This window comes from Dermatophagoides pteronyssinus, unplaced genomic scaffold (genome assembly GCF_027571235.1).
Source record: "Dermatophagoides pteronyssinus isolate colony J.1.1.1.1 unplaced genomic scaffold, Derpt_VIB-CSIC_2022.12 sq0010, whole genome shotgun sequence".
Classification (NCBI taxonomy): Eukaryota; Metazoa; Arthropoda; class Arachnida; order Sarcoptiformes; family Pyroglyphidae; genus Dermatophagoides; species Dermatophagoides pteronyssinus.
Window position 1 is genome coordinate 239,140 of NW_027461534.1, and position 16,868 is coordinate 256,007.

Consider the following 16,868-nt stretch of genomic DNA (forward strand, 5'->3'; position numbering starts at 1 on the left):
AAAATGAAAATCTATTTAAAAAGCAAAAAAAAAAAATGATTTTTTCTCTTTGGTCATCAATGTCATTAGTGAATATCGTTGAAAAAAATTTCTTTTTGTGAAAAAAATGGCTGAATCTAATGAATCAAAGCAAAAATTTCGAATTCTTGCTATTGTTATGAACGCTGTTGGACATATAAATGCTTGTCAAGGACTTTGTGATAAACTTCTGGAACGTGGTCATGATGTTATATTTTTGATTGATGAAGAATTTGCTGGTCGTTTAAAACCATTTGGTTTTAAAGAATATCATTATCGAATGCCTAAACCATCGGTAACCAATGATGATGGTGAAAAAGTTGAATTTTGGCAATGGTTTTTATCGAAAAATGCAAAACTTTATGAATTATCACCAATCGAACAGAATGAAAAATTAAATCCATTAGTATTTCGTACAATGTTTGATCAACAACGTAGTGTTGAAGATATTTATCGTAAATCGATTGATGATATTCATCCCGATATAATTATTAGTGATTGTTATGTAAATTGTCCGGCTATTACTAATTCCGGTATACCATGGATATGGTTATTTTCGGCTGCACCACAAGCAATGATACAGGATCCACGTTTTCCACCATATTATTCTGGTTTACCATTGAATGGTGATCGAAAACAATGGCATGAATTTCAACAAAGAACTAATGAAGCCTTCTCTACATTGATTAATGATATTAATCAATATTCAATGGAAAAAGGTATGAAACCTATGGATAATCATCGTCTTCATCCATTATCACCATATCTGAATATTTATATGTGGCCAATGGAATTTCGTTACAATGAATGGAATGAATTATCGGATAATTTTTTCGGTATCGATAATCTAATGCGGAAAACTATTGAACAAAAATTTGATATTCCTGAATCACTTCGCGATAAACCAGGAAAATTGATATTATTTTCAATGGGATCATTTGGTTGTTCAAATGTGAAACTAATGAAACGATTGGTCGGTATTTTTAGTAAATCACCAAATCGTTTTATTGTTTCAAAAGGACCAATGAATTATGAATTACCGGATAATATGTGGGGTGATAAATTTTTACCACAAAAATCAATATTACCATTAGTTGATTTAGTTATTACACATGGTGGTAATAATACTGTAACTGAATCATTTTATTTTGGTAAAAAAATGCTTATATTACCAACATTTGATGATCAATTTGATAATGCACAACGTATTGTTGAAGTTGGCCTTGGTGCACGTTTGAATCCATTCGAATCAAGTGAACAAGAATTTTTGGACACAATTCAACGATTATTGAATGATGAAAATCTAACCAAACGTATGAATGAAATTGGTAAACGTATACGTATGGCTGAAAATGATAAACAGCGATTAGCTAAACGTATTGAAATGATTTGTGAAAAAAACTCAAATTGAATTGAAACAAAATCATAGTTAACATTCGATTGCTGAGCAAACATTATTTGAAATTTTATTAAAAAAATTGCCTAATAATAAGAATTTTTCAATAGTGAATAGTGTGTGTTTGTGTGTGAATGACAAGTGATGAATTTTGATTCTGATTGTTTTAATAAAAAAAATTTGATTTTTGATTTTTAGATGTCTCAAAATAAGCTCAAATGATGTCGAATTTGTTTTTGATTTTGAAAAAAAATCGTTGGTTAATATTTTTTATCTAATGATGACGTTGATGATAATGTTGAACAGGAAATATTCGATACATTTGTCAATGTTATTGAATGTTTTTTACGTTGATGTTGTAATAATGATGTTTTCCATACGGATACAAAACGACATTGTGAACATTTATAACGTTTATCACCAGTATGTTTAAACATATGACGACGTAAATCACGAAGAAAATGTGGTGTATATGAACAATCTGGCCATGGACAACGATAACGACCAATACCACTATATCTTGTTCGTTTATACTGTTGTTGTTGTTGTTGTTGATCATTTGCTGGTGATGATGTTTGAGAAGAAGGTGATAATGATGATACGAATGATGATGGTGATGATGAATCCGTTGGAATTTTCAATCGATTTTTATTCATCGATAAATTTGTTGTTGTTGCCAATGTTGATGTTTCCATTGTCATTGGCATATCAACAGTTTTAATTGCTAATAATGCTTTTTTAAGATCACGATTTTTTGTCATTCTTGGTGAAATTAATTGATCGATTAACATTTTACGATTATCCATATCGAATGCTGTTGTCGGTGATTTTGTCAATGATGTTGTTGGTGATGATGATGATGATGATGATGATGACCCTAAAATTTGTAAATTTAAATAAATTAAAACAAATTAAAAAATTACAAATTAAATTTTGATCAAATACCTGTTGATGATGAATTTAATGATTTCATGGACATATTAACGCCATCTATTGATGAAGATTTGAAATGATTTTGATTTAAAATTTTATTTGAACATTCGGTTGATGATTCTAATGGCTGTATTTGTTTGGATAATGAAATGGATTTGACTTTATGTTGATCAGTAGCCAATGTCGTTGTTGATTTACAATTAACAACATGTTCCAATAATTCACGACGATCTAATAAACGTAAACTACAATGTTTACAATGATAATTTGATTTACGTATATGAAAACGACGATGATGATTAAGAATTTGTTCAGTTTGAAATAAACGTACACAACCAGGCCAATCACATTGAAATTTTTCAACATCAATTTTATTGATTGTTGTTGTTGTTGTTGTTGTTTTTGATGATTTTTGATCTTTTAGATCGTTAATTTGATCAGTTTGATTACGATTATCATTATCATCATCATATTCAATACCATCATCAATATCATCATCATCATCATCATCATCATCGATTTCTTCTTCAACGACAACTATTTCAACATCATCATCATCCCCATCATCATCATCAACCATAGTATTGAGATCGGTATTTATTTTATTTTGAATATCATTATTTGATAATGACATTTTTGTTATAAATGATGATGATGATGATAAAGATGTTGATGTGGATGTAGGCGATGTTCCAACAATCGTCGAAGACGATGATGATGATGATGAAGAAGATGAAGATGTTTCGGTTGGTGATAATGATGTGGATGATGATGGTGGTGGCTGCTGCATCAATTTTGACCAATTATATGTAGCAACCATATCTATTGATTGTTTTAAAGCTTGATTCATCATCAACAAGCTTTGACGATTATTATTATTATTATTATTTATATAATTATGAATAACATTATCATTTGAATTTGATTCAATTAATTTTGATAATGTTGTTGAATGATTTTTATTATGACCAGATGATACCAGACCAGTTAATAATGGCATTGTTTTTGTTATTTGATTGTTTGATGATGATGATGATGATGATATAATATTAGCATCATTTTGTTGATTGTTTGAAACGGCAGCAGTAGCTGCTGCTGCAGCTGTTGATGCAGCAACAATTTGATCGATTGTCAATACAGAATTTAAACATGATTCAATTGAATTAGCTAAATAATTTTCATAACGTTTAAGTAAATTTTGAAAATGTAAATCAGTTTGTTGACGTATAAAATTTAATAAACATATATTTGGATCCTGTATATTTTGTTGTAATGAATTTGAAATTGATGATGATTTTCTTTCCTGTTGTTGATGATGATTATGATGATGATGATGATGATGGTGATTCCGATGATTATCCATATTATAGAATGCTAACGATGATAATTGATTTGAATATAATTTTTCCGCTGCTACTAATGATAATGATGATGATGATGATAATGGTAATGTCGATGTTTTTGATTGTAACAATGTTGATGATGATTGTGATGATGCGGACATTGGATTATTGGATAATTGATTTGGATTGAAATAATGCTGTTGTTGCTGCTGCTGAATGTAAGCTGAATTTACGACTGAACGATATTGATGCTGGTGATGCGGATGATGATTTTGATTATAATCGTTTTGTAAATGATTATTATTCTGATCTATATAAAATAGTTTTTCATCTTTTAATTCAAAAAGATTCATCATTTTGAATGATAATTTTGATTTGTAAAATAATAATAAAATAAAAATAAAGATAATTTTTTTAAAATAATAAGAAATTTTCTTGCTGTTTTTGGTAATTTATAGTGCTTTGGATGGTGAACGATATTATTTTTATACAGCAAACACTTTTATCATATTTTGTTAATTATTATTGAATGATGATGATGATGGTAATGTTGAAAATTTGTTCTGTTTTTAGGGTGAGAAAACGAAACGAAATCAAAAATTAAAATTAAAAGTAACAAAACTTGATCAATGGAAAAATTCTTATTCCATAAACATCGGTTATGATAAAAATTTTCTCAAAAACATTTAGATTTTATATAGGATTCCAAACAAACAAAATTACACACACAAACAAACAAACACCTTACTGGATTCTTTACACAATTTTAGAGAAACATAATTATTATTATTTGGAAATCAGGAAAAAAAATAATTTTTGATCATAAAAAACAACAACAGAATGATGATGATAATGACTCAATCATTGATGATTGAGATAATGACAACAGTAACAACAATATGGTGAAAAAAAGAGAATAACTGATTGAGATAAATCAAATAAAAAACAAACAAACAAACAAACATTCCAATTAGAAATCAATTGCAATAAATCCACCGAAAATTGATTAAGATTTCATCATTGGTCAATTGGTTGGTAAATTGGTAAAAAAAAATCTCTTATTTTTGCTTTATTTTACCCCCCTCTCTCACACACACTTTATGTGTCACAAACCTTTCGTTTGTTTTGTTTGTTTGCTGTTTCCAGATATCAATTGATAATTAATTACCATCAATCATCCATCCATCCAATTGAAAACATTGTATTCAACACAGTAAATTTATGACTTTGTTTCTTTTCTTTTGCTATTTAATGTGACATAATTTATGTTTTTTTTAACTTATTATCATATATAAGCATCATTATGGTTTCTGTTTCTATCTGTCTGTCTGTATTTATATAGAATACGGTCATTAAACTCTTTCAATTTTTTTTATTTTCATTTTGCAATCTAAAATTTTCTTCTTTCCCATCTTTACATTCCTCCCCCATCCTTTTTTAATCAAATCAAATCAATGTTTTTCTCTCCTTCTTTTGCTGGTTTCTCAATCTTTAACATTTTATTTTCGATTGCTACGTTGTTTTTGTTGGTGGAAAATTGTTTTTCTATTGCGATCCATTTCTTTTGGTTTTTTGGTTTTAATCGTTCCTGTTTGTGTAATCATCAGGTGGATTGCAATTTCAATTTGGTTTTTCAATCAGCCAAAAAAAACCTTAATCAAAATAGAATTTAAACGATAAAGAATTTGAAACAAAATTGAGGTGTTTCTTTCTTTTTTCTCAATTGGAATTTCTCAATCAAATCAATATTGAAACAATCAAACGTAAATAAATGTAATCATCTGATTTTCGTTAAAAATCTTTCATTTTATTTAATCAGAAATCTTTCCCACCCCAACATAGAAAAAACAATAATTTGTTTGTTTGTTTTATTGATATTCTTCAATTAGAATTAACATCGATAGTGATGACTGATAATAAGGTAGATAAGGGTTAGTGAGAAAAGAGGGAAAGTAATCAACCAAAATAAAAAATATGACATTGAAAATTGTCATCGAACTATATCAATTTGATATCAAAAAATTTCTTTTTTTATTTTTTGATAAAATTATCACCATTGTCAACTACCAAACAACAAGGTCGATAACCAAACATTCTAATCAGATGATGCTGTTGATTAAAATTAATAAAAATAGAGACAAAAGAGAAACAAAGAGAGGGAAAAATTTGATGTGAAACAACAAAACAAAACAAAACATTCTGATCAAAGATCAAATTTGGTTTTGGAAAAAAAAATGACAGAAAATAATTCAAGCAAAAAAATGACAACAAAAACAACATCTTATTGAAAAAAAAAATGTGCAAAATAACCAAAAAATAACAAAAAATACAAAAATATAATCCAAACTAATCATGGTGGTAGTTATCGTGAAAAAACAACAACAACGACAATGGCCAAATAATCACATGAGATTAATGATAATAATAATAATAAAACTTAATCTGGATTTCTTGATAATCCCTTAATAATAATAACAATGTAATAACCTCATCTTAACGATAACAACAACAACAACAACAACAACAGTTACAAATGACAAATAAATCAAACATACAAACAAATTCTGATTTGAAAATTCTTGATAAAAAATAAAAAAAAAGAAGACTTACCAATTCACGAGAATTTTTTGGGATCTAAAAATTGGTAATGATCTTGAAAAAAACAAACAAACAACTAAGGCAAACAGCAACAACAAAAGTAAACCTTGAAATATTGAGTGTTTGCGAAAGAAAATCCTATTTTTTTGTTAATGGAAATTCAAGTCAATTTTTTGTTTTGTTGTTGGAAATTATGAATGACACAGGGCACACACACATAGGCAGATGAGAAATATGTAAAAAAAACGTAAAAAATTGCTAAGGAGAAATATACGAAGAGAAAACATCAATTTTCATCATTATCATCATCATAAATATCATATATCAATGAAATTGTCATTCAATTACATCACGACAACATTGTTTGCTGTCAAATAATCAAATATTACCGTTACATTTTTTTTCAATTGATTAGCAAAAGAATCAACCAATCAAGCACACAAAAACACATACATTGTACATTGATCTCAATATTGGTCTCAAAAAAAAAGGAAAAAAAATGACCATTTTGTTGTTTTCAAATGAAAATATTTCCATCCTTTTTAAAATCCACCCATCATCATCATCATTTTGACCATTATCAATTTGGAGAAAAAACATTGATAAATCAACAAAACAAAAAGAAAAAAGCGTGCTAAAGTTTGCTTGTTTTAAATTCAAATATCATTTGATACACGATGATGATGATGATGATGATAATTTGAAATCAAAAAAACTTTGGAAAACTCTTTGAATACTTAATTTCGTTGATGATGATAATGATGTTACAGAGGAGAAATGTATTCAGTTCCTTGTCAATGACAATAAATGAATGAATGATGAGGATTTGCATTCAAAATGAGAAAATTTGTTTCATTTTAAATTTTTTTTTTGGGGTAAATTTTGCGAAATCAATCAAAGAAACCAGAAATATGTTTTCTGGGTTAATTTGGTTTCAAAAAAAAAATCGAAACAAAAAAGATGCTTGACACATGAGAAAGACATTTGCAATTTTTTTTCTTCTCATTGAAATCAAATTAATCAAATTAACGAACAAAAACAAAGAAATAAAAAAAAAATCATTCAGTTATTTTTTCCAAGAAAAAAAAAGAAAACGTGAATTCAATGTAATTTTATCTTTTCTTTCTTAATTTCATTAATTTATTCAAATTCATTATCAAGAAACGTACGAGCACACACATACATCAAATCATTTACTGCTAATGATGATAACTGTTTGATGAATTGATTTTGTTTCTTTAATCAAAAAAAAAAATTTTTTTAATGATTATAATTTCAAGCTATAAACAAACAACGGTTTCTTTTCATTTCATTATGTTTTAATGTTATAACTAAAATGATACATTGTATTATCTATCATTTATTGCAAAAAAAGAAAGAAAAACGAAGAAAAAATCATTGACAGTGAAGGCAACAATTTTGTTGTTGTTTTGTTTTTTGTATAGCAAAAGTAACAGTAAAATATTTGAAACAAAATTGAATAATCAAATTGAATCAATATCAAAACGAAACAGCATTATGATCATCTTTTTTTTCTTCCAAAGAAATCAAATTCTTTTCAAAGTGTATGGGGTTTTTCTTCAATTTGATTTGTGAAGAAAAATCTGCTGTTATTTGATTCTAATGTGATAATCAATGAATGAATGAATAACAATTTTTTTATTTGTTGAATGTTTTCATAATCATTTTTTTTTTTTTGATTGAATAACAATGTGTTTTCAAATGTGTACCGTTTTGTTTTTGGGATTTTTATTGAATGGAAAAAAAACGGTTCAATAATGAAGAAAAAAGGATGATAATCATGGATAAGAATATATAATTAAAATTCTAGTTGTAACAAATTCTAATGGGGAAAAAAAATTTCTGAATTTCCAAGGAAAAAAATAAACGAACGAACAAAGATCGAAATGATGATAATTGGAAATTGGAGAAGGATAGAAACAATTTTTTTTTTTGGTAAAAATGTTTGAGTAAAGAGAGAGAGATTATCAAATAAATTAGCTATTCCTGTCATATGATGATTAAAATTTCAGAAAAAAAAATTACTTTTCAATTCTAATGAAAAGAAAAAAGAAAAAATGTTTAAAATTCTAATGTAACCACATTCAACAGAAAGTGACAGAAAAAAAATGACCAGAAAAACAAGAAGATTGGAAATTAACACCAAAAAAACGAAGAGTGACTTACGACGTTAAAGGATTGATTGAGAAGAAAAAAAAAGAAAACGATAATCATTATCCATATCATCATCATCATCATCATCAAGATGATTATGGCTCGAACGATAATTATCAAACTAAAGTTGAAGCGGATATATATATTTTGTAACAAAATTCGGAAACAAAGTGTCACTTTTTTTTCTGTCTCTCGATGATCATCATCATCATATAATCGTTCATCACCATTGTCAACAGCATGGCAAATGATAAATGTCTTTTTCGCTTTACGTTTCGTTTCTCTTAGCTCTCTTTTGATGAAGATTAAAAGATTGTTTGAAAGCCGTTTTAAATGATGATGATAAAGTCGATGAAATAAATTGATAAAAAAAGAAAGAAACAAAAAATTTAAGCTATTCAGCATTCAAATGAAGATTGATTTCAAACTAGCTAACTTTACCAATTCATTCCATTTAGATATTTATCATTTCAATCGTTTTAAATATATTAAAAGTGATTAAAAATTTATTTAGTTACAATGTAACTAATCAACCAACCAACCAACCAAGACATCAAAAATATCAAATAGAAGAAGAAGAAGAAGTGAAAAAAAGTCATCAAGTAATTTATCAAGTAATCGTAATGTTTCGTGGCTCATTTTTTCAAAGAAAAAAAAATCCATCTATTTATTTCAATTTATGTCCACCTTTGGTCATATGGTTCACTGGAAATTTATTCAACGAAGAAAGAAGAAAAAGAAACAAAACTTGATCGAATCAGATTGAAATAATTAATACCTATCCTTCCAACAACCCTATCTTATGGTTAATAAATGTTTTTTTTTCATCAAATATCATCATCTGCTTTTTTTCATCAAGCAAATCATTTCATTAGATCATAATCATTAGATTCGAATGAATTTCTTTTCTTTTTCTGAGTAAAATCATTGATGATGATGATGATGATCTAAGAAGAACAAATAAATTGCCATCACAACCAAGTTTTTTATGGTAGGAAAAAAAGTGATCAATCCTTTTTCTCTCTCTCTCTCTCTCTCTCCATCCTCATAACTTTTTTCTTTCCACCTTTTTTTCAACATTGTGTGGAAACCTGAACGAGGAAAAATAAAATAAAACCACCAACCCTTTTTTTCCAACCAACAAAGACCCCGAAAGGTTAATTTTATAGAGAATTTATCAACAGAAACTAGAAGAAAAAAAACTTTTATCTTAAAAATATCTATTTATAATGATGTTGATGATGAAAAAAGTTTATCATCATCATCATTGATTTTGACCTTGATTATTTATGACCATCACCATGGATTCAATGATTTTTTTGTTTCCTTCAATTTTTCTGTTGTTGTTGTTGTTTCTGTCATTGCTTGAATTCAAATGCTCTGATTTTTTTTGCTTTGAAAATTTTAAAAATTTCACATCAATTTTCAAAGAAAAAAAACTAGATAAAAAATCAAATCAAATTGATTTTGATTCAACACTTTAGACGCACAATTGTAGCAACAAAAAAAAAAAAAAAAAAAACAGTGATAACTTGAACAAACAAACATTGAAAGAAACAAATTAGCCAAATGATTGATTGATTGATTGATTTACCATCATCATCATCATCATCATCAAAATCAATAAAAGAAAATTTCAAAATTTGTCACATTTTTTTCCAATAGTTAATTTGCATATTTGGAAATAGGAAAAAAAAATCCTCGCTACTTTTTTTGTTTTACGTAAAAAAAACAAAAACAATCTTGATCGTTATGGCATCTGCAACAGGCAACAATTTGTCGCTAAAACATATATGCTCATCTGATTTTTTTTGTTTGTTTAGATGCCGCATCAATGCGAAAAGAAAAATAACTAACAAATTTTTTTCTCCATATCTACGAACGTACACATGCATACGGCAACCAAGTAACAATTTCAAATACTGCTTCTTCTTCTTCGATGGCCATAAATTTAGTTAATTCTTATCTTGTAAAAGCATTTTCCTCGAAAAAAAACTTGTTGAAGCAAAAAAAAAAAAAAGATTCAACTCTTTTTTTCGTCCATCAACAACATTGTGAATAGAAAAATTGGAGAAAAAAAAATTTGTTGCACATCAAGATAATTTGATACAATGTTATAATATATTGAATGAACTAGACGAATGATTTTTTTCTTCTTTTCTTTTTTTGTAGCAGCAAAAGCAGATAGTCAAGTGTGTGTAAATGTAAGATAATTTCCAAACCATGAAAGAAAATTTAGACGATATTTCGGATATAGCATTCTGGCTGATTATTGATAAAGCAGAGAGAGAGAAAAAAGAAACACATCTCCGTTGATGACCTGAAGTTGACAAAAAACGCAAAAAAGATAAGTTACAAAGTGGGGAGTTATACAAGAAACAAAAACAAACAAAAAATTTTTGTTACAAAATTACAAAAAAAGCTAACTAATCAAAGAAAATAAAAATAACTTAAAAAAAACTAAAAACTTATCTTCAAAAATCGAGCAACAACCCTTTTAGATGGAAAATCAATGTCTTTCTCTCTCTCTCTCTTTCTCGCTTACTCTGTATATATTCCATATAAGACGACAAGTTTTTTGTTGTTAATCGGACGCGAAATATTACCGTCGTCGATTAGATTTGAAATTCATTAGATTCGGGTAAGCAAAGCAAACAAACAAACAAAAAATCAAAGCGAATGAACGATTGGGAAATGGGAAAAAATTTTCTTCAAAAAAAAAAAAGACGACAAGCAAGTTTGTCTATATAATCGAAAAAGAAAAAAAAGCTAGATTGATGATCGATTTGTTTCTGTGGAAATTATTTAGTTTGAGGATGTGTGTGTGGGGGGGAAAGAAAATAAGAAACAAACATACAGAGAGAGAAAAAAAGATCATTACCATAAGTATAGAATTCGGGCTAGGAAAAGAAACAAAAAAAAATGTTTAGCATCATTCAAGTTAATGATAAAGACTTTCAGAAAAGAAACAAAGAATAAAGTATTTTCGAAGAAGAAAAAAAAAGTGATACAAAGTATCTTTTCAGTGCTCACTTCTTTTCTTCTTTTTCTTTTTTTCGTCTTGTTTATATAGATGCTGCTAGGTTTCTCGCTAAAATCAATTTACAACGACGACGATGCTAAATGATGATTATTAAAGGATGGATGGTTGGTTGGCGCGTCTTGTTGCTTGTTGCTTATGCTGCCGCTTCTCTATGGTGCTATGGAATTTTTCTCATTACATTCCATTCCATTCAATTCAATAAATCAACATTTACAGAAAGCAAAAAGAGTTAAATTTTTTTCTGAGTTTAATGATGATTACGAAATCAATGCTAAACGTACATACACGTTGGATTGGATTGGTCAATAAATTAACTGGAATTAACCAGCAAAAAAAAAACAAGAGAAAAAAAAGAGAAAAAATCCACCCACCAAATAAGTAACATCAATTTTTGTTTCTCGTTTTTGATTAGAAAAAATTAAAAATCAATGACGTTAATTGATCAAACAGCATTTTAAGAAACATTTTCAGTTAGTTAGTTAGATAATTTCCAAAGAAAAAGCATTATCAACATTGTATCTGCACATTTTTTATTATTTTTTTTTTTTTTTTGGTGATGTGCAATTGCATCACTTTTACTTCTTGCACGTTTTTTTTTCTTCTTTTTTTCTTCCTGGTGTTGCCCATTTCTCAATGTTGATAATAATGTTGATGATGATGATTATTTAACATTCTTGTCATAAATATGAATGCGTTTTGTAACCAAAAACAGTGAGAGAGAAATTCACAAATAAATTATCGCTAAACATCAATATAAATTGCAGCCGCATCAATCAAAACAACGACAACAGTAGTGGTAATTTTTAAAAAACAATTTGGTAAAGAAAACGTTATGTTTTTTTTCGCGAAATTATACAGCCAAAAAAAAAAAATGTTATAAAAATATACAGACAGTATATCTCGCGAATTGATTGATTTCTTGGGAAACTTGGTTTTGTTGTTTTTTTCCAATAAAAAAAATGTCTTTTTTTTTGTTCAATCGTCGTCGAATGGAAGAATGACTAAATGTTGATAGTAACGCTACATAATGATAAAAATAATGGCCGACAAACAGAAAAAAAAAACAAACAAACAAATTATCAGATATATGGATACAACAAAACAAAAAAAAAAATGGAAACAGAGTATAAAATTGAATATCCTTCTTGATGATGATGATGATGATGAAGTGAACAAACTAATAATAACCATATCTTATCCGTTTATTTCACATATCTATTTCGGTTGAAATTTGTTCGATTTTTTAAAATTTCAAAAAACATTTTTTTTCCAGTTCAAAAATCATCAATCAAGTTAATGAATGGAAAAAAGAAGAATTTTGTTTGTTTGTTTGTTTGTTTGAACAGAATTTGCAAACATATTTTGGTTCGACGTAGATTATCAAATTGCGCAACAAGTGTTGAATGCAATCATCATTATTATTATTATTATGTCAAGGAACATTATGTCTCTGTGTGTCTATAATGAAGGAAATTGATCATCAACAACAACAGTAGCTTAACGATTGAGATCATCCAGCCAGCAAGCAAATATTTTTGCCAAACAAAATTATCAATCATTTTCCGTTTTATATCATCATCATCATCAGGATGTGAATTTTTAATCAGGCAAAAATTGGAAAGAAAAACAAAAATATCATTTTCATCATTCGAAAAGGATGAATTGAATGATAATTTTATTTTTTTTTTTTAATTTTCCAATGAATTTCAAACATTGAGCAATCAGAGAAAAAAAAATTTGGAAAACCAATGAACAACCGAAGAAGAAAAAAAATTTTTGATTTGTAATATTGATTGTTCAATAGAATCTCACCCAAATGAATTAATTAAACTCATGTTTACATGTCAAATGGAGAGAGAAAAAAAAATGAAAATTTCCAATGAAATATTGATTCCTGGAAAATTTCGTAATAACAAAGTTTTCTTACATTCACTTACATTCTCTCTGGCTGTCCAACTATAAAAGTGCAGACAACTTTCATCATTAACTAATTAACTTTATCTATTTTTACTGAATCAAATTTACTGATGATGATTTTAATAATTAAGAATTTCAATAAGAATTTGAATACGAAATAATATTTAAAGAAGATAATGTAACAAAAACTTTAATAGAAGAAGAAGAAAAGATTCGTATTTCAAAATATATTTCAATCGAAAATAAAGTTGCATAATTTTAATGGAAAAAAGTTTTCCAGAAAGAAAATGCATTCAAGAAAATTTACCGAAAAACAAAAAAAAATATCCCGACAATCAAAATCCAAAAAGGAAATGTTGCACAAAATTGTTTTTTTCTCGCAAAGAAACAACAATAAAATTTCAAATGAAAATCAATTTTTCTTCCAAAAAAAATAAACCAATTTAAATCGATAGCGAAACAAAAGAGAAGAATTTCCGAAAAAAAGAATTCGGTTCACATTCCCGAAAAAATTCCGAATTTCATCTTTTTGAAAATTGAATTGAAAAAAATTAGGTTAAAATGTCATCATCATCATCGAATAGTGACATTATCGTCATCTTTGTTATCACGAAAAATGAAAAAAATTTAATTATAAAACTTTTGAATTGAGTTCTTGGGGTGGAAGCAAAGGGTTGGTCAACAACAACAACAACAACAGCAAAAAAAAAAAATTAAAAATTACACCCAACAACCCACCTACTCATTGAATTTATGTACCTAATTTGATTATGGAAACAAAACATTGAATTTGAAGAAAATTCCCGATAAACTTTACTACTGAAGAATTTTTTTTTGATCAAACTTTTGTTGTTTTCTGATTCTCATTCATTCTTTCAATGACGATAGTTAAATTTTTTTCACCGATTCTTGTTTCCAATTTTTTTGTTTTTCATCCAAGCAAACCAACGAAACCAAAAAAAAAATTCTATATTCAAAAATAAATTCCAAAGAATTTATGACCATAACATAAAAAACCGATAAAAAAAAGCACAGAAGAATATTCAGAAGAATTCGGAAGAAAATTTTACGGTTCAAAAAAAAAATGAAAAATTCAAACCAAAATAACCCGAATTCATTAAAGAAAAAATGAAAAAAAAATCATTAAAATGGAGAACTAGAGAAACAAAAAAACTTGATAATAGAAACGACAACCTAAAAAACATAACATAACATAACAACGAACAAATGAACAAACAAACAAAACATTTCATAATTGTCATCATCATAATAATCATTTAATAATTTCTGAACAATATATTCCATTTTTTAAGAAAAGAAACCCTTCTCTCTCTCTCTCTCTTGCCAGTTTCTTGATTATTACCTGAATCAATTACCTGGTAAAAAAATGAAGTAAAATAAACCCAAAAAAAAGAAAAAGTTTATTAATTTATTTATCATTATTCATCATTATGATTATTTTGAAATTTTCATTTTAGTTTTGGGCCAAACAAAAAGAGTTAATGGATGAATTGGAAACGAAAGGAATCATCATCATTGTCATTCGGTAGAAAAAAAAATTGTTTCTGGTTATCAAGAATCGTAATTGAACCAGAAAATTGTAATCATTATTCTTGACAACCTGTATGCATTATAGATGAAATGAAATCATTAAGAAAAATGATGATGAATAAAATATTCTGTTGTTTTGTTTTCCATACAAAAAAATCATCATTATCACACCATCATAACATGCATGTTTGATTATCATTTGGGTATGATGAAAATTAACATGATCAACAACAATAACAAGAAAAAAAACTTTTTTTCTCGGCAATTTTCTCAACAAAATTGATTTTTTTTTCTTCACTTATTCTTTGTCGCTGATGGTTTTGGAATAGAGAAAATATTCCGGAAAATTCCTCCGATTCTTTTCGTTGGAATTCATTTTTTTTTCTTATTGAGAATTTTATAAAAGTTTAAAGTTCAAGAAATTGATTGATTACTTACCATAAATGTTTGAAGAATTTGATCATTATCATCATCTTCAAGATTTACAAATTTTTTCAACATTGTTAAAAATATTTCACAATGTTTATTTCGACTTTTTTTACGTTTACGTATCGATTGTTGTTGTTGTCCAATCATATTTGTTGTTGTTGTTGTTAACATACAAAACATGAATGTAAATCGATTTAATTTTCAAATCAATCGATTCGATTCAATCAATCGATCGATCGTGTTGGTTACATTTTTGTTTATCGATTTTAAATGGATAATTTTTTTTGTTTGTTCTTGTCTTTATCAAAGTTTATTCAAAAATCAGAATAACAGAATCAAAATCAAATTCATTTTGGAAACAAAAAAAAAACAAAACAAACAGAATCACGATTCCGATGATAATGATTGAAAATATTTTTGATCACAGAATTAACGAATTGGAATGATTTTCAGTTAGTTTTCGACCATAGATGAAACAAACAGTCAAACGAATTGAACAAAAACGAACCAACAACCTATCATCAACATGATCAACATTCAAACTAAAATGAAAAATACATCGAAGTTTACATTCGAAGAGCATATATGCTTGGAGAAAAATTTGTACATCTACTTCATGGACACACACCACACACACACATGTTTGGCGTCGTCGCAAATGATTTTGATGGAAGAAAAGAAAAAAATATCATCGACCACGACCACGATGATCATCAATGGTAATATGTTGATGATGATGATAATGATGATTGTTGTTGGTAAAATACCAGAAAAAAAACTTTACTATTTTGTTCACACCACATATGTGGTTATTTTTTTTCTCTGTTATTCTTCATTACCCAACTTTTTTTTTCTTTGCTGTTCATTTCTAACTATCAATATACAATTCATTTTCATGTACCGTTTTCTTTTTGTTGTTGTTTAATTTCTTGTGCAACACGAACATGAAAATGAAAATGAAACAGTAAGTTTTTCTTTCTTTCTTTTTTTCTTTTTTTGTTTTGCTTGAATAGAATAACAATATATTTTCAAGGAAAACAAGAAATAAATGAATAAATTTAACGAAGTATCTTGTTCATTATAAATGAATTCACGCATTTTTTTTCTTCTTCTTCTTCTTTCTTCATAATTTTCTTATCATCATCGTATATTCTGAATTTGAATTTCGTTTTTTTTAGTTTTTTTTTCTTATTAAGAGAATGTTATTAGTGAAATGAAATGATTGTCTTTTAAAAAAAGAAAAGAGAAACATTATAATTGATACTTTAGCTTGTTTCAAATTGATAATTTTCTTATGCAAATTGATTGAATTTTTCCTATGGATAGATGGTAGCATCTGTCTCAATAAATTTCAATGGTTACAGATGCTGCTATCTATGATATGAATAGAAATCAAAATGATTGAATTTTTTTGGTTTGTAAATAAAATTATTTTTGTTTTGTTTTGTAATTTTAATTTATTAAT

The 16,868-nt window shown here is 27.1% G+C and overlaps 2 protein-coding genes across 2 annotated transcripts; one reads left to right on the plus strand and one right to left on the minus strand.

The window, feature by feature from the left end:
- Positions 1-19: 19 nt before the first annotated feature.
- LOC113799121 (NDP-glycosyltransferase YjiC-like) lies at positions 20-1,605 on the plus strand. The gene has a single exon (XM_027349710.2). The coding sequence runs from the start codon at positions 107-109 to the stop codon at positions 1,427-1,429; it is 1,323 nt and encodes a 440-aa protein (XP_027205511.1). The 5' UTR covers positions 20-106; the 3' UTR covers positions 1,430-1,605.
- LOC113799119 (uncharacterized) lies at positions 1,448-16,035 on the minus strand. The gene is made up of 3 exons (XM_075821480.1): positions 15,413-16,035; positions 2,360-4,253; positions 1,448-2,291 (listed from the first exon to the last, which is right to left on the minus strand). The coding sequence occupies exons 2-3, from the start codon at positions 4,044-4,046 to the stop codon at positions 1,675-1,677; spliced, it is 2,304 nt and encodes a 767-aa protein (XP_075677595.1). The 5' UTR covers positions 4,047-4,253; positions 15,413-16,035; the 3' UTR covers positions 1,448-1,674.
- Between the last annotated feature and the right edge of the window lie 833 nt (positions 16,036-16,868).